Source organism: Sander vitreus, chromosome 15, assembly GCF_031162955.1.
Source record: "Sander vitreus isolate 19-12246 chromosome 15, sanVit1, whole genome shotgun sequence".
Taxonomy (NCBI): domain Eukaryota; kingdom Metazoa; phylum Chordata; class Actinopteri; order Perciformes; family Percidae; genus Sander; species Sander vitreus.
The window spans coordinates 16,906,322-16,924,578 of NC_135869.1; the positions used below are offsets into that span (position 1 = coordinate 16,906,322).

Consider the following 18,257-nt stretch of genomic DNA (forward strand, 5'->3'; position numbering starts at 1 on the left):
ACTTTTAACGGCAACCTTTTTTAATTTCCACTTCTAATATTTTTCTCATTCTCACTTTTTTTCAACATCTGTGCATGGAAACTATGGTTAAAGGGCTATACATCTAACCTAGATACATTTATGGAAAGATTGTAGTTGCAGTTGACTCTCTGCATTGGTAATGAACATTGGCATTTTGAGGTGAGGAATCGTCCAATAGAAACGTCATTAAGGACATCTGGATGGACACTGACAAGGGTCGCTTTCCATGACTTAATGTGACTTCATCACCATTCCTACCCTTTTCTAAATTGTTTCTCCACTTAATTTAGAGCTTGAGGTGGCCAGAACAGTGCTCCTGTGATGAGTTGAAAATCAAATCCATCAAACAATGAAACAAATAAATAGATAGCCTGAATAAAACTAAGGTTTTCTAAGGTAAGATTTATCACTAACTTCTTTAGCACAAGCCCAATGATATTTCCTAACCTCATGTACAGAGATGTTTTATAGAGTGGGCTTGCAGACGACCACCCGCTCGATCCTGCTCCCTGCCCAGCTCTGGCTCTCCTGACTTGGCTGCTGCTGCAACCTTCATCAGCGCACAGAGGAAAAAGGGTGGGAGGGATAACAAATCCTTGGGTAGGTGGGTGGATGGTTCAGCTTTGCATCTCATGTCCTCATAGCTTAAACACACACACACACACACACACACACTTACTACTTGATGTCATCCCACATTTGCAGTATTGTGACAGTGTCCCCGCTACATCCAGTTATTAACTTCACACAGTTAAACAGTTTGCGTTCCTCTCTGGTTCCTTGCTAAAGCATTAACCAGTGACCCACGTCTTAGATGAGTGGTAGTTGCTCGATATTAGGAGAGACGAGGCAGAATAATTCAATTATTCCTCCAGTAATACAGTTACTATTATTATCGTAATGACTACATTATGTTCAGAGAATAGGCTGCATGCAGCTTTTCTTTATGTATTACTATACTCATAATTCCTATGATCATATGATTATGATGTTTCATGATTGTAAGCTAAATTTGACATCAATTTTCTCTACTCAATGAACGGGTTTTGTCAGAGAAGATAGAATGTAGGCATATTTACTGTTGGAAATATAATTAAAGTACAATACTGCCTGCCTGACCATGTATGATATAAGTTGTCGCTCTTTGACCAGGACAAGCAGTGAAAATGGATACAATGATGGATGGCACTTTCAGGTCATAATCAGGAATGCTGTGTTAAAAAAAAGTTTCCACTTCTGTAACCGAGACAGAGAGGAGCAATAAGTTAAAATAGTCTGCTGAAGTTAAAGAGACATGAGGAGTTTACAAAAGTGTTGAAATGAAAGGTAATGTTCTCTTGTTTCAACTGGAACATGGTCTGACTTCAACTGCAATGGGTTACATGCCTACACTGGGAAGTAAATTCTCAGTGAAACCACGTTCCAGTAGTATGATACGTACTAATCCGTTATTTTGCAAATTCTTTCCCTATGTTTTTTATTCTCTTCCCGTTTGGTCTGTCAGCGCTGTGTGACTGTGTTGAAGCAGAGTTAGGGCTAAGGATGAATGCATGTATGTGTGTGTGTGTGTGTGTGTGTGTGTGTGTGTGTGTGTGTGTGTGTGTGTGTGTGTGTGTGTGTGTGTGTGTGTGTGTGTGTGTGTGTGTGTGTGTTAAAAGGAGGGGACGTATCCACATGAATGAAAAGACCAAATTCCACCTTAATCAGAAACAAATCATGGCAAACCGCTGGATCAAAGACTTGTCAGCTTTAAAGATGGCATCGAGAACCCAACTTCCACCCAGAGTACAGCTCTGAAGCTTCAGACGTTCTTTTCAAAGGGCCTTCTCTCTCTCTTCTCTTTCCCTCGGCTCTCTTTCTCCTCCTGCAAATAGTTAACAGGCAAAAATGAAGCTCAATATCTGACCTACATTGTAAGAGCGGGGTCTGGAGCAACTCAGCTTTCAAAAAGCTTCTTGAGATAGGAAGCAAGTGCACACCATCCTTTTCTTAATTTAAATTGAAGGCAGAATAATAGCTGACATGGCTCCACTGCCCCTTTTCCTCGTCTTTTCTATTCATTGGTCCAGCGCCTAACACAAATCCATGTCAAAGTTCAACAACAGCCCGAGGTTCACATAGTACATCATGTTAGATATTTTATGGGGCGTGAATTAGGAATTCATGCAATATATTATCAAAGAAAGTTGTCTGATTTTGTACAACTAACACAATGTTTTACAATTATTTCATAAGAATAAATGGCCTTTTTCTTTTATTTCCTTTTTTCTACGCCAATATTAACTGTAAACTAAATTTGGGTAAAGATTCCCACCAGACATCTTTTACAACATATATAATAAAATATAAATGAAAATAATCTCCTTGGAATAATAATTTGTGTCAGATATGTTGTGTTTATTCTACAAAAGAAAGTTCAATAACCTTGTTAAAAATTCCAGAAATCATGATTATGCAAATATTGTTAATTTCAAAAGGAAACAACTGGACGCTAAAAGTCTCGTACATCACTGAAGTCCATTCTCAGTCTTCATGTTTACACATCACACTTGTGTAAATTGCATATTGGACCATGATTAGCTTACAAACTAGTTGTGATGTCACAAAGTGCTGCTCATTCATACACGTCAGATTCAAGGTGAGCACAGAGAAACTCAGAAAGGATTGGCAACAATTTACCTTCCAGGTGAGAAAACCTCCGTGAGAACATTTCAGCTGCACTATGTCACCATGTCACTCAGTATTGAAATTTACTTTATGTTGCCGACAACAGACATCCTGCAACGTCCTGCCTTACGGTGTTTAAAGCAGTCTGCACCAAGATCAAATAGACTTTGGTGAGCCACAGCCGTCAGGGTTGCTCAGCTACACTCACCACTCATCTTTAGCAGCGGTTGAGAAGGACATGTGAACGCTCAGAGGCTTTAGCATGAGGCTGCTGTGGTCCGGACATCTGGCTGTGCAGTAGCCACACACATTTAGCCTTGGTGTATTTTTGTTTACATGTTGGTACAGCTAACACATGCAGCAAACATTTATAACAGGTTTCATGAGTCCATGTTAAGCTCATAATAATAATAGTCATGAAAAAGATTTAGGTTTTAATTTATCCAACTGTGTGCAAAGGAATGTGTTGTGTTTACGTCTAAGTGTTTGTCTCAGTTGAGGGCAGAGTTTTATGACCAGATCAGATTTATGATGCTTGTTGTGCCCGTGGGAAATAGGGGGCAGAGGTAGGAACGTGTGACATACAGTCCTGTCCTTGCATAGTTCTATCACACATCGAGAATCAATGAACCTTTCTAATTGAGGTGGCAGTGGGAATATAAATGACATCAGTATGTTCTTTATATGTATATATAGTGTGTAATTCAGTGACTTATATAACATATGTCACATTATATTTTCAAGTGCATCCTGTCGATGATTTCTTCTGTTGACAAATCTGTGTGTAACATGACCCCATGATGACTTATTAAAGGGGTGATTAAGTGATTATATAGGGTATTTTACACTGTTCCTTAAGGTCTCCTAATAGGGTATGTAACATTGGTTGGGCTGAAAATTGCCCGAATGCTATTTTATTAGGCGCTTAACTACCCTGTGAATATGGCTCTATTTGGAACAAGAGCTTTTCTTCCAAATATGGTATGCTCATGAATATTTAGATGAGCTGCACGCTGATTGGTTTGAGCGAACCCCATAGAAACACATTGGAGACGAGACAGCAGGTCTCATATTTCAGACACTGCAAAGTTATACATTGTTTGTCGGGTTATTTTGTTATTAAATTCACTTCTGAAATCAACTATATAAAGCTCAAATATGGGCTGTTTTACGAAAATTGATGGCTAATTGCAAATTTGGTAAGACGTGTCGGACTTTAGCTAGGAGCTCCACACAGTCTGACGAGAAAGCGGCAACCTCCATACCCAGTAAAAGTCACCGTTTCTCGGTTACTGGACTACCGGGGCTCGGAGCACCACGGAGCTGGCTGGCTGCCAGCTGCCGGCATAACTAGAGTATATTTACAGTTTCAATTTCGTCACACCACTTATATAACATATACCCCAAGGTCTTATAAAGCTAACAATGGTGTCCGATTTCAATTTAATGCATTTTTGTGAACATTAGGGATTTCGTTAGCTGCTACTGTCCCTTCAATCCTATGTGTACAGATCGTGGCTAGTTAGCTTCACTTTCGTCATAATTAGAGTATATTTACAGTTTGAATTTCATCACGTCACTTATATAACATCTACCCCAAGGTCTTATAAAGCTAACAATGGTGTCTGATTTCAATTTAATGCATGGCGTGATATATAGACGATGTTCTTTTAATATGGAAGGGTACACTTAATGAGCTAAATCATTTTTTGACTTATGTAAATTCTTCCACAGATTATTTGTCCTTTACTATGGAATGTAATAATCAGTCCATTGATTTCTTAGATCTTACTATTTCTAAGGACGTAAATAATATTTTACAATCCATCATCTATTGCAAACCCCTTAGTAGGAATATCCTTTAATGACTGATTGAGTGTAACACCTTGGTTGAGATGGGTGTATCTTCAGGCAGCTAACACGCCCCCCTTATGCACCTGTTGATGATTCTTATTAAGGGCTTCATTGCCCATTCTCTCCAAGGACTCTGATGAAGATGTAACTCTACATTGAAACGTTAGTCACTGTTTTGCACCTTAAGTAATAAAACGGGTATGGGTAAAGATCGCAGCTAGCTGCAGGCCCTGGAGCTCCATCAAGGCCTCTGCATTTTGTAGTCCAGTAACCCAGAAACGGTGACTTTGCGCGGGTATGGAGCGCCGCGGGCTTCCCTTCGTGACGGAGATCCAGCTAGCTCACAGCGAGCCGGAGTCTATGAAGCAGGACACGCCGGGCGGCGAGGCAGCACCGGCCGCTGTCACGTAGCCTGCTGAGCTCCTGCTGAACTGCGACACACAGTCGGACAAAATTTGCAATTAGCCATCAATTTTCGTAATTATATTATTTGACCTCTACATAGTTGATTTCTCGCATAAAAAAGTCTCAGAAGTGAATTTAGTGGTAAAATAGCAGATTAACAATGTATACAATTTCTGAGATCTACGCGACCTATTCAGAAGACTAAACTGACCTCAGATCAGTGGTGTAGCCTATGTAAATGTTTGGGCGTGACAAAGAAAGAGACTAGAGCCAAATGAGGGGGAGCCGCCGAGTTGACGTCAACTCGGTGGCTCATTGAGATGTGCCCATTTTCAGAGGCAGTTTCAAATTGTGAGATTTGCAGAGGAAAGAGGTGTCAATGGGATTTTGAGGTTCTATGTATGTTCTAGTTACCCACCAAACTGTCATTATTCAACTATGACAAGGTAAAATCGTTTTTGCATTCAATCACCCCTTTAATTGATCACCAGTTGTTGTGCTTCACTGGGATGATATACAGCTTCGAGGCCATAGCAAATCAGTATATTTGACTGCTGTGCTCCACCGTGGGCTTTACAGCGAACAAATCCTCATCTTACCACTGGCTAACACAGAGTCTACTCCTGTGAATCCAGCTTTTTATGCCCCCAGGAATTTAATTTTGACAAGATGAACATGGTGTGAACTTTGGAGCTGTCAAAGGCTTCTTGTCACCTTGACAACCTCAGATGGAAAAGTCTCATTACAATGCATATGCACACTCGAGGTGCCAATGGAGCTGTAAAAGCATGCGTTACTTCTGTCAAAGATCTCTTATTTTTTCTCTTATTTCTATTCAGTGAATAGATGAATGCATGGAGGTTTAAAGTAACAATGGTTAATTGAGGACATTAATGCTACAGTATATATTGAGTCATGCATGTACACTGCACGGAGAGGTAGACTTATTTTTCTTTGATGAATCAATGGAAGGTATGCATGTAGTATGTAGTTATGTAGTTTTTCTCCAGTCATGTTTACAGACTTCTGAAAAATAGCTTGAAACCAATGTCGAGCAGCAAGGAGCAGAGAGCAGTAATAAATGAAAGAAATGAGTGCATGGTTTAACTACCTCCTCCTTTCATTCCATTCCATTGGAGAGATGTAACTAACAATTTTCTATTTTTATTTGGGATTAAATATGTGTGCATCATGCAACATAACACTCTGTGAAAGCATGCCCTAAATGCAGGCTTTGTAACAAAAAGAAAACAGAAGACAGATGATTGTCCAAAAGCTTTGCTATCCTGTTTTGATGGAGTTGACAAAAGGCATCATGCTTGACTTCACTGGCCAATCAGGAGTCCTGTGTCTGCAGGTTGAAAGGTTAACTGGCTCATTAGTCGATGCCCTTTTTCATATGGCTAATTATCATCATTGTTTGCCATTGTCACTTGAGGCTTTCTAAGATGTCCAAAAAATCCTTTTGAAGTCCTACATTTTTTTTGAAGAATGAGCAATTAAGTTTGGCATGGTTTTGTTTGCAGAATAGAATGTCTGATTATATGCTATTCATTCCTATGATTTTGGTTTATACATGTAGAGGATTAATTTATAAGCCATATTCCAGTAGCCAGAGTTATACTTGGCAGTAATGATGTACATGACAGCTGTGCAGAGGGTGCGCCAGGGTTTAAATGTTTAAGTGTTTTCTTGCTTAACAACAATTCACTCACCAGTTCAGACTTTTCCAAAACACATTTATATGGTTCACAGCCTTGTGTGGGCCTGGGGAAATTTCTCTGTCTGACACTGTTGATGAAGAATTGAATAAGAGGCTCTTAGAGACGTTTGAATTAACCTGGCTTGTCTCAGTTAACTGTTATTTTGACACAAGTATAATAGAAAATGTGGTGTTGCAGAAAGACACTTCTCCAGTGCAAAGGAGTGGTTTTCAACAAATCATTTCTCTGAAGAACTTCGAACAAATGGTGGATTGCAAACTTTCTTAACTTTTAATTACTTCAATAGCAGATTCTAATTGTTATGTGGAATGTGAAATTGATTGAGTTACACAATGACATCACAGGTTGTCTTGATCTTATATTTCATGTTAACTTGCTTACATGTTTACAATTAGACCTGTTACCCAATAATATAGTGTATGAATTGAGATTACATTATTCAGATAATTAAATAATGTCCCTCCCCAGATGTAGTAATATATCTATTGAAAAAATATGATAGGAGAAGATATTGTGACACACTTCTCATTAAAGTCAGATTGTTCTCAAGTGAACTAATAATATGTGCATCCATCCCTCTGTAGCTTTACTTTTGCAATTGTGGATACCCCTAAATCTCCCATCTTTGCTGTAGGCAGTATGGGTAATCATTAGCAATGCGGGTCTTAGTACATCCAGACTGGTCTGGATTTGCTCAGGACAGAAGTGAAGTGATCAGAGAGCAGCTGTTTGGCCTCTTTAGTCTGTAGGCAACATGACCGGTCGAGAGATCAGACATGGACGAGGTTATTAGATGAGACGATGGAGTCACTGTCAATATTTGCACAATGCAGAGGTTTAGGTGAACCTATTAACCCCATCTGAACTTTAGTCTGGAGTCTGTACTCTGAGAAGATATTTCTCTCTTTTCTCTTTCTCTTCCTCTGTCTTAATATTTAGGTGTCTGACCATTCTCCCTGACAGGGTTAACTGTGGCATAACAAGATTGTGACTGGCTGCTTACAGCTCGGGTTCCTTGGTGTTTACAAGTTTATGTCAGCAGCTTTAAAAAGGTTTTCTGGCCTTCGTGCTGCTTACATTGTCCAGTCTCTATTACATCAACACTCTTTACAGCCCTGATTGGGAATTCTTACTCATACATTCTTACACTTGAATTTGCAGAGAGGAAGTAATTTCTTTGCTACTTTAAATCTCCTTAAAATGAAGGCACGTTTTAGTTTAATTGAGAATGACATAGTGTTTATACCTTCTGAACATTATCAAATTGCCTTTTAATCTGTTACGCTGTTACGTCAGTCATTGTATTAGAATCTCAGTCACTTTAAGAGCAAATAAAAAACACACAGAAGCAATTTAAACCGACAATAACGTATAGCTTGTGGGATGGTCCCAATGCTATAAGTGGACCTGGCTATTAACAAATTTGCAGCTGTAGCATAGCAGCTGACCTGCATTTCACAAGATATTTTGGCCTCAGCCATTTTTCAATTGATGAGGATGACTTGGTGTAAACTTAATCTGGCTTGTAGTGTTTAGAAGAGGAAGCGGAAGAGAGAGGAAATAGGCCGTTACATCCAATCAGAGGATGCAGGCGATCCATAGGATTTTACTGTTGACGAATCAGTTAGATAAGAAAGGTATCCTGGCAAAGACTATCTGTTTGAGCAGATTGAGTCTGGGAACTGGCAACTTCTGGACCTACCTGTGTGTGTGTGTGTGTGTGTGTGTGTGTGTGTGTGTGTGTGTGTGTGTGTGTGTGTGTGTGTGTGTGTGTGTGTGTGTGTGTGTGTGTGTGTGTGTGTGTGTGTCTGTGGTGTGTGTAGCTCTGAGTATGTGAAGCTTTCATCTGGTATAAGCCACAATCTCATCAACCTTTTTTTCTGAACTTTGGGTAGTGGACTGTTTGCTAAAGGTGTAACTCTAGCTTTCCTTATTCCAGACTTCAGCAGCCACCAGGCATCTGATCATCAGTCACCAGAGAAGGTTTTTGAGGCTGGGAAGACAAACAAAGACACCCACTACAAACACCTACTGCTCGGCTGGTCTCAACTCCCTATCCACTCTGAAATCCACCGGGGAGACTGGGGCCACCGGCCAGGGTCAGTGAGGTTGAAATAGCACAGTTACTTTAGTTTGACCCCTCAATTAGGGCACAACCGCCATCCTTCATTTGATCTGCCAACAGATATCACATCCGCCTCTCAGGCTTATTTAGCCCACTGACAGATGAATGCCTGTAATTGGATTTATGTATGTATGTATTAATTTATGTATGCATGCATGTATCCATACATCTATCTTTTTCAGGGTTACTCTGTACTGAGAAATCCAATAATGATGCACAAAAACTCCACAATAGATTATAAAAATAGCTACAAGAAACTAAAAGCTAATATTCACAACATGGTTTACGTAATTTACAAGGAAATATTAATGTGCAGCAGTTTCAGTCAAAAAGAGACACTAATTCTGGGAGTAATGTACAGAGGGGTTTCTTTCTGTACTGTCACCCTCTGAATCGGCAAGCAGCCTCATGGCACTTAATAAGAGACAAGCAAAGTCACAATTTCACAGACAAAATGATCACATACATTTAATATCTTCATTTTGGGGTGATCGCCTCTTCATTTATGCATGAAGAGAAGATAATCTCTGTTGCTTTCAACTGTATCATGTTTTCAAATAATTTTTTTGGTTAATCATCCTCATGTGCCTGGATGCGCAAGCTCTCACAAGCTCTCTCTCTCAAATTATCTGCATAGTTTCATCTCCAACTCAAATGTGGGAAGCGTATTTGAAGTCCATAAATGGATCAGCAGCAGTGCAACCGCCGCTCCATGTTTCCCCACAGTGAAGCATCTCGGCACTGTCACACTGCTCTCTAATTTGGAGGAGCTCTGCTCAGGCCTGAAACACCAGAGAGTGGCAAGACACTCTCCGGCTCACTGTTATATAATTAAAGGAGAAATGTTTGCCTCAGTAGCCTCGTCACACCTGCGTAAAAACCCTTGTTAGCCACCAGTGTTTGATTACAAGGTCTTTGTTGCTGGCTAGTGGCATTTGAGTGTGTCTTGCGTATGAGGTGTATGTGTGTGTGACAAAAGAACAGACAACATATGGAGGGAAACATCATATTGAAGCACCACATGTTAGCAGTTCTTCCCAAATCCCTTCCATAAACTTATGGAACAAGATTTAATATCTGTAAAAATAGCAGTGAAGATTCTTTCTCTTCTTACTCAAGGCTAATGACTGGTAGAGTTTTGCTAAATTATTCACTGTTTAATTTTAAGTCTCAAGTTACAGAAGCAATGTTGTGAATCAAATATTATTCAAAGCCACTGGGGATAAGTGAATACACACTGTTTGTTAAACTTTAATCTAAAACTTAAATGAAAATACAATCTCTTTTTTTTTAAGTCTACATGCAGTGTGGAAGTTTTGCATTGAATACTTCTGGCTCTGTCGCTCCTGACAGCTGACTGCTGAAGGAAAATGTTTTTCACATCTGTGACCTGCTCTTTACTCTGAAACCATGCTATAAACAGCATGAAGGGTGGTTTAGTGTTTGTGGGATGTTATCCACACTCATACAGTAATTTAGATCATTAGAATCAATTTATTTTATGAGTGTGTTTGTAAGTTAGTTTTTGTGTGTATGCCTATGTGAAGTCATGTGCATTTGTGGTCTTCTGCGTATGTGTACTAATCAGACAATCAGACAAGGAAAATATACTTTGTCATGCCCGTCATCTTTATTCTATATGTGTTTATGTCTCCCTGTGAGTTTTAGGCAGGAAACTGAGCTGGGAGATACCTCTGCATGGCGGGGGTCTAGTGGCAAGATTTAACGGCAGGGGTCATGGGTCAAAGGTGCCTCCAGGTTCCAAATTTGCAACTTTGCCCAGATCCTGTCCGGGCTGCTGTCAAAGTGGGCAGCCAGCCGAACTCTAATGTGTATTAGCAAGACAAAGGGAGAGGAGAGGGGCGGGCATAAGATGGGCTTTGATTTCTCCGAGATTTATGGGCGTGATTAAATCAGCTTTGAATAAACTGGGCTTGCCCATTTTCTCTATCGTTTAGCTACATCTGAAGGGTTTGTTCCGGGAGACAGACCCCCTGGATAAAAAGGCAACAAATCTAGAGAAAGAGGAGAGGAGGGCCGCAGCTTCCTCTGAAGTCCTCACATCTCCCATTCAGGAACCTATCAGCTGGCTGCAGTCCATTGTATGTGCTGCTTCACGACCATTACTGCCTCACTAGAGAAATTCCCAACCGAAGACTTATGGAAATGATCCTGATGCGTTCCTGGGATACCAAGAAAACACTTAGTGCCTACATGTAAATGTCCTTGGCTGTTGTTTTGCAACAGTTTAACACTTAGGAGAGTCAGACATGTCAGTGAAATATCCTGGTCTTTATAAAGTAGTTACATAGTGTTGATGTATGTTAGCCACCAAGGTAAGCATCCAGGGGATGGTGATGAGGGTGGCTTCCTCTCAATCCTCTCTCCCCCATCCTGCATGTCCTGCAGTAAATACTAAGTGCCCCCCGGTGACCCTCCCAGTGATAAATAACCCTTAAGGTTAACCACGTTTGAAATGGAGCTGTGAGGCCATTATAGGCCTCCGGAGTTTTCTTGACATCTTCAATATGTTATCTGTTTGCCCAGGGACTTAAACCAGAGCAACATTAACTGGCCTCTCTTTTGTGTCAGGACTGATGATGTTAGGAAGAGCCCTTTTAACCAACAAACCTGAGAATGTGATTTGAATCCACCATCTGCATGTTTAGCAGCCATAATATCTGTGCACTATAAAATTTACACAGGTTGCGTAAAATATGTGTGTGTGTGTGTGTGTGTGTGTGTGTGTGTGTGTGTGTGTGTGTGTGTGTGTGTGTGTGTGTGTGTGTGTGTGTGTGTGTGTGTGTGTAATTGCACCTTGGCACCTGGTGGGCAGCTAAAAAAAGGTTGGTGTTTATCTTTCATGGCTGCTGGTGTTATATATATATATATATGTGTCTTCCAATACTATATAATCAATGTGCGGTATTAATAATGGCAGACACTAGGACCTTTTTATTAGTATACAATTTGATTTGTTCTAACAGGAATTTTAGGAATCATTTTTTACTGCGCCATGTGCACACTGTAGTTTTGTACGTTTGAGAGCTGGCAGGCATAAACTTTGTTTCTGATGTTGAGTATAAGATATAAACTGCATTTGATCAAAGGGGTTAGGGTTAGGGTTAGAGAATCATTTCAATAATCCACTGTGTTGCCAACTTCTTAGAGGGAGCATGAGAGAAGATTAGTGTCATGTTACCCCAGTATTGTATGCTTTAAACCACAAACAGAGCAGAAAAATGTATCTTCTTCAGTGTTGGAGAAACAGCAACATATTGTATACCATATGCCTCAAACAACAACCTAGAGAGTTTTGATTATTTTTTTCAAAATTTAAAAAGCTTCAAAAAAAGATCTTTGGAGAAAATGTGTTACAAGTAAATGTTGATTTCAGTCCCCACCTAGTGGAACTTTAAGCAATGTGATCCTTCAAAATGTTCTTCTTGCCATGAACATTCACCACAGACTGCTTAGATGCGTAATGTAGGTTAAAACACAATTTAATGGACTCCTGCCAATTGGTTGTCTCCTAGACATGTAGAATAAAATATGTTCCACGTTTACCTGCTTACACATTAGTGCATGACTAATTATAATCCAGTCATATAATATATATATGATTCTGAAAGGGACCCCTCTGCATAATGAGTACGTTGACTCTTGGTACTTGATTGTGATGCTTATATTTAAGTAAAAGTCCAGAATACTTCTGCCACCACTGAATAAAACAAATGCTAGAACACGTTAATAAATCCTCTACTGACATCTAGTGGTGATACCTGCACCTCATAAATTCAGTCAGTAGAGTCAATTTCTCCAATGAGTGTTAAAAGCTTTACATTACTGTGACATCTAAATATGTCATATTTTTCATCACAGAGATGTTGTTGAGGCAACTGTATTCTTTTATGTCGTTTTGCTAAAATAATGTGTCAAGTTTCAAGCAGTTAATAAACATGTCCTCAAACTGTAGCCAGGTGGTGCTATTTGTTTAAAGTGTGTCCATTTATAGTCAGGATAAATGTGCATGACAAGCTATTTGATCATCAGTTTTACTGAGAAATCCTTTTTATTAGAAGTCACTGCGTACAAACTAGTGAGTTTTAATTTTTCAAAAGCATTGATTTATTTCACCAAGTCCTCATTCTGTATTTAAACTCAATGCATTTATCTTATCTGAATATGACTATGTAGTGTATATTTCACCCTAAGGTGAACGTCCTGGGAGTGTTTTGTGTCACAGCTCCACCAAGTGGTACTCAATTAACTAAGCTACTACAAGGAGCTTCAACACTCTTCAACACTTTTGCCATTTGCTAGTCCCTGCATACTATATTGTCAATACATGAGCTAATATGAGTTCAGAGTAAGACCACTGAACAAGAAATATCAGGTTAAAAAAAAGGTGAAAATGTGTGATGTCAACACTAAATTTATACTTGCATACAGGTCATTTAACCAATCTCTGTAAATTCTACATATAGTTGGACCTTACAACAAAGAATCATTAATTCCAAAGGGTTTATTTAGAAGAATACTGACACAAATGCAAACTGGGGTTTGTACAAAGCAAATTAATCACAGGACATGACACATTTTCATCACAAAGTAGGCTATACATTTCAAGAATAGTATAAAAAGCACCATTTCTTTCAAAACTAGATTACAAAATGCAAAACCATTTTTTAATTTGGCATATCAAGTACAATTATAATTCAGAAAAACTTCATGAGTTTATTAAGACTTCTTATTGTTATCTTTTTTCTGAGGAGCGTTATCATTTCCTTCAAGACGAACACAGATATTCTAAGTAAGGCACGTGGTTCAAAGCATTGGACGCTCCAAAAAAAGCTTGATACTCTTGCAGTTTAAGCGACATCTCTTTGGCACAGCTGCATGATTTGTGAGAGACAAAAAAATCTATCACATAAAAAAGGATGAAAATGTTAACTTGACAACACTATGTACAAAATGTATGTAAAAATGTTATAAATATGTCTAAAAGCCACAGACACTATGTACATCTTTGTACTGAAGCGAGGCAGGATTACTCATCTTTGTTATAATCACACGATTTGTGGGTGCCAGCATGCAACAAAAGTCAATATGTCGCCAACACATATATAAACACATTTTGAAGACAATCTGTCACCGCGGGAAACACGTAGTGACACTTTGTTAAAATTCACAACAGGTGTGATATTTTTCAGCATTTGATGGGAACATAATGGATACTGAAATACAGCAAAAAAGATCCCCTGTTGTGATAAATGTCTCCCTTTTGTGTTTACAATTTTTAGTGACACATGCACTTTTGTTGTATTGTTGTGGGATGTCAGTCTGGTCTGTGGGCAGTAGGCACAGTGTGATGTTGTTGTAAGGGGTATCTTACAGTAACTACCCCTCCTCTTTTCTCCTCTGCTCCTTCTCTCATTCTTTCTTCCTCAGGATGATATAAATGAGGCCGCTGATGAGACAGAGAGGGAAAGCCACCCAGGCCAGCACATAGGCGTACCCGAATTGTGTGCCGGATCCATTATCCGGACTCATCACGGTGTAGATGATCGCCCCGCACATCACAAACACACCTAGGAGAGACGAGAAGAGTGGTGAGGAGGATCTGACAGCAGAATGATCTCACGACTCCACCCAACTCCGCTCTGGGTGTGACCCGTCAGCGTGTGATGAAGTCATACTCACTTGCCAAGATCTGGAAGATGGCAGTAAAGAAGAAGCGTCCGCCCTTGACCAGTTTGAACAGCTGAAACACGAACGCAATGAGGGAGAAGAAGCAGAATAGCAGGGACAGGATCATGAGGGCTTGCACTGCCTGGATCCAGTCTAGAAGACAGATGGAGAGCATGCATTTAAACACATTCAGAGCTTTTCCCATACCAAAGGCAATAACAAAAGCAATACATAATTGATTTTGATTTTTTCCTGGAATGCTGACTAACCGTCAGTGTTGGCTGCCTTGCAGTGGTAGCCTCCATTAGTTGTCATGCAGCTGTACCATAGATCTGTGCTGATATCCCCACCTACAGACCAGGCCTGGTAAACACAACAACACAGAAACATTTAAATACACTGAAGCATCCACAGCACAACCGAGGGCTATAATCTTCAACACCAATAACAGTTAATGATCATTACAATAACGCAACTAGAGTCTAGCTTATTCGCACCATGCCCCTGTTCCATTATGCTTTTTTCATAATTTAAAAGTGAATAAAGTGTAACAGAGCAACTTACACTGGCTGCAGTCGACACGATGAGAAGAGTGAGAATGATTAGGTGCAAAATAAGCACTCCAAGCAGAATGAGCAGCATTTTGTCAAATAGATCTAGAGGGATACAAGAGACAAAAAAGTCAATCCACATGAGTTTACCAACCCTCCAAAACCCATGTTGAGGCGTGCAGCTCAATAGTAGCTCATCTCGACGCCAGGTGGCGCTATTTCCTCACTTCTGCACCAACCGCAATGTTTACCTGAATGTGAAAGTATCCCCTTACACTCAAACGTAGAAAGAAAGGAAGAAGGGAAAAAAAACTATAATTTCTTCCTGATGGGGCTAACATGGGCAATGTTGAGTTTAAAGTCGAGCTGTAATGATACTAAATCGATTCTCAAGTTGATTTCACGAACCGTTGATCTATTTTACAACTCCAAATGATTTAATTACAACGCATCAATTTAAGCAATGTGTGCTTGCATAATAAGTGAAAGAGCTCAGGAGAAAAGCTCGTCGAAAAGGAGGTCGATGTGAGTAAGAACGGCTGACTCAAGATTAATCAAAGCATGCTGCTGGAAAACAAACTCAACCCATCTGCATGAAAAACATTCCAGCGTAGTGCCGCCATGCGCGAGCCTCAAGCTTTTGACTGTCTAGGTTTTCTAAATCTACAATGGTGATAGACGAGCGAGTTAGTCAAGCCGCCACATATGAGACGCAGTTGCTTTTTCGCTTCATATAAGTAAATCCAAAGTCGATTTAAAGTCCAGGGGTGACGTCCTGTTGTATGAGTTGGGGAAAAAGTCAATTAAAAAAAATCAGTTCACTGCCAAAAAAAAAAAAAGGAACTCCAACACATTAGTCCAACTTACAAATAGGCAAAGCAAGAGGTTTGTCTCCGAGAAATAGGGAGTGCTGAAGTGAAGAGTTGGGGAAAGTATCAGCGAGGTTCTGATTCTCTCGACTTCTTTCTCTGTAGCTACTATTCCAGATGTGGCTCACACACCCCAGTCAGACTCCGCCTGAGAAACACCGCCCTGCAGGACCTGCACGTCATCAGAGGCCCGTCCTAAAACTTTTCCCTTTTTTTTCCTTCTTCTCTTCTTACCGTGGTAGCCTATCCTCTGGATTGTCCTAAAGTCCACAGGATTGTTTGACGAATCCATGCTATTATTGTGCAAACCGCAAAACCTAAAAATTCTGTGACTGTCTCTGCATTTATAGGCTACCCTAAGAATCATCCATTATTTCACTCCTAATAAAAAAATCATTAGGCCTATGACATAAACACACAAATTCCAATGGGGGCATGATGTGTCTATGATACTCAATAATTGTATGATTAATGTGTTATCAGTGCATTTTACAGCTGTGATGTTTCCCTATTTTTATCCTGCATCCCAAGGTGTTCACTATTCCCATACTGCACCATGCATCTCTGTTTATGTTTTGTCTTTACAGGCCACACCGACTGACCCCCACTGACTGGCGGAACTTAAATGTGCACACTGAGCTAAACCACACATGTCCAGCAGTGTTCTGTCCAGATGGTGTGTGTGTGTGAGTGTGTGTGCATGTGAACAGAACAGCCCCCTGGAAGCCCCGCGGTATGCCCAGAATGCCTAAGTGTGTGAAGCAGGCCTCCTGTTTACTCCTGCGTCTGCAGAGATAAGGGAGAGTTTGTCCAGTGCCAAAGGGTGTTAAAACGTTGCAATGTTTCGGCCATGCTGAATTAATGGAATGGCTTGGATCTCCACTCACACATCATTCAAGGATGAATGACAAAGATTGCCCACCACAACCCGCCGTGGTTCTGCATCCCTCATTACACTGTGTTTTAAGGCCATTTCCTCACAACAAAGTGACAAACCAAACCAGAATGCAGATGGCAGTGACACAAGCACACATTTGCTGTTTTGAAACCACCCTAGTTCAAACGTGATTGTGATCAGCTGTTTGTCAGAGAGCACAGCTCATGCCTCTCTCTCTCTCTCTCTCTCCCCTCTCCCTTGCAGTTCTTGGCTCATCAGTTAGATTCCTGTGGTCTCTGTTTGTAAACATGCGAGGGGAGGAACTGGTGCTCAGGCTCACTGTTGGATGCCGGGTGAGATAGTGCTGTGAGCCCTGGCAGAGCTGGAGGGGGCAGAGAGAGAGAGAGCTCTTTAACAATCGGCCGACCACTCAGTTGGACATTATGCTGTTTATGAAGATGTAATTGGTGCAGTGGTCAGGTGAAAGGCAGCCCCAGCACCAGCAGCAGGGTGAGAAGTCAAACCTGGCTGCCCAGCTGGAGCAGGTGTGCGAGTGGAGACTATAAATGTCACAGCCGTCTTACACTCCTCTTTAATCAGAGGATTCACACACAAACCTGCACGGTTACTCACAACATAGACATATAGAGCAGAATAGTAAAAAAGGGCAGGTCTATTTCTAAACTGTATGAATCCATTTAAAGAATAAAAACAAAGATAACTTAAAAATTGAAAGCTCTGTTGCTGTTGATGTAAGCTCTCATAATTCAGCATATGTGATACATTCCTCAGTAAATGAAGCTTTACTGCATTTTAGCTACAAAGTGCCCCACCCTTTCTTTACTGCAGCTTTATTTGATTTAATAAGTTGTGAGACTGCACTCATGTAATTATACAGTGGTTGGATATTTAATATTTCTAAAAACATTCGCATATTGCCTTTTTAATGAATCTTTCATACAGTTATTGTTTGATGTGTTGTGATAATTATTTCAGAATGAAACCCATTGCCAAAAAATCTCTAGTTATTGTGAGGACACCCTGCATGCCAAACCCTCTGACTGATTACTTTGTGCTGTCAGTGATAGCTCAAGGCTAAACCATAACTCTGAAGAGTTAGGATCTTTCCTATGGCAGATAGCACTAGAAACCATCCAAAACCATTGACCCATTAAACGAAAACAAACAGCTCCTCTTCTCTTCTTCTTTTGAAAGTGTGGGATTACAAAGCAAACAGGCAGGAGCAGCTCACCACCAGTTACTATAGTCACGGCCATTGTGGTAAAGCTGCAGTTGAAATTTAAAACCAACACACCCTGCTTCATTGAGGGATTCACCAGGTGAGCTATTTTGGATAGTTGGTTATTTAGAAAGTGACACGTTTGTGGATATAAACTGGAGTGTTTTTCTGTTTCCTTAAATAAACCTCACAGGTTTGAGCAAAAGAGTTACATTGCTGTTTAAGCAGCAAAA

The 18,257-nt window shown here is 40.2% G+C and overlaps 1 protein-coding gene across 1 annotated transcript; it reads right to left on the minus strand.

The window, feature by feature from the left end:
* Positions 1 to 13,301: 13,301 nt before the first annotated feature.
* On the minus strand, positions 13,302 to 16,043 carry LOC144530500 (peripheral myelin protein 22-like). The gene is made up of 5 exons (XM_078270088.1): positions 15,906 to 16,043; positions 15,052 to 15,143; positions 14,757 to 14,850; positions 14,500 to 14,640; positions 13,302 to 14,387 (listed from the first exon to the last, which is right to left on the minus strand). Exons 2-5 carry the CDS (start codon positions 15,127 to 15,129, stop codon positions 14,230 to 14,232), a joined length of 471 nt encoding a protein of 156 aa, XP_078126214.1. The 5' UTR covers positions 15,130 to 15,143; positions 15,906 to 16,043; the 3' UTR covers positions 13,302 to 14,229.
* Positions 16,044 to 18,257: the final 2,214 nt, after the last annotated feature.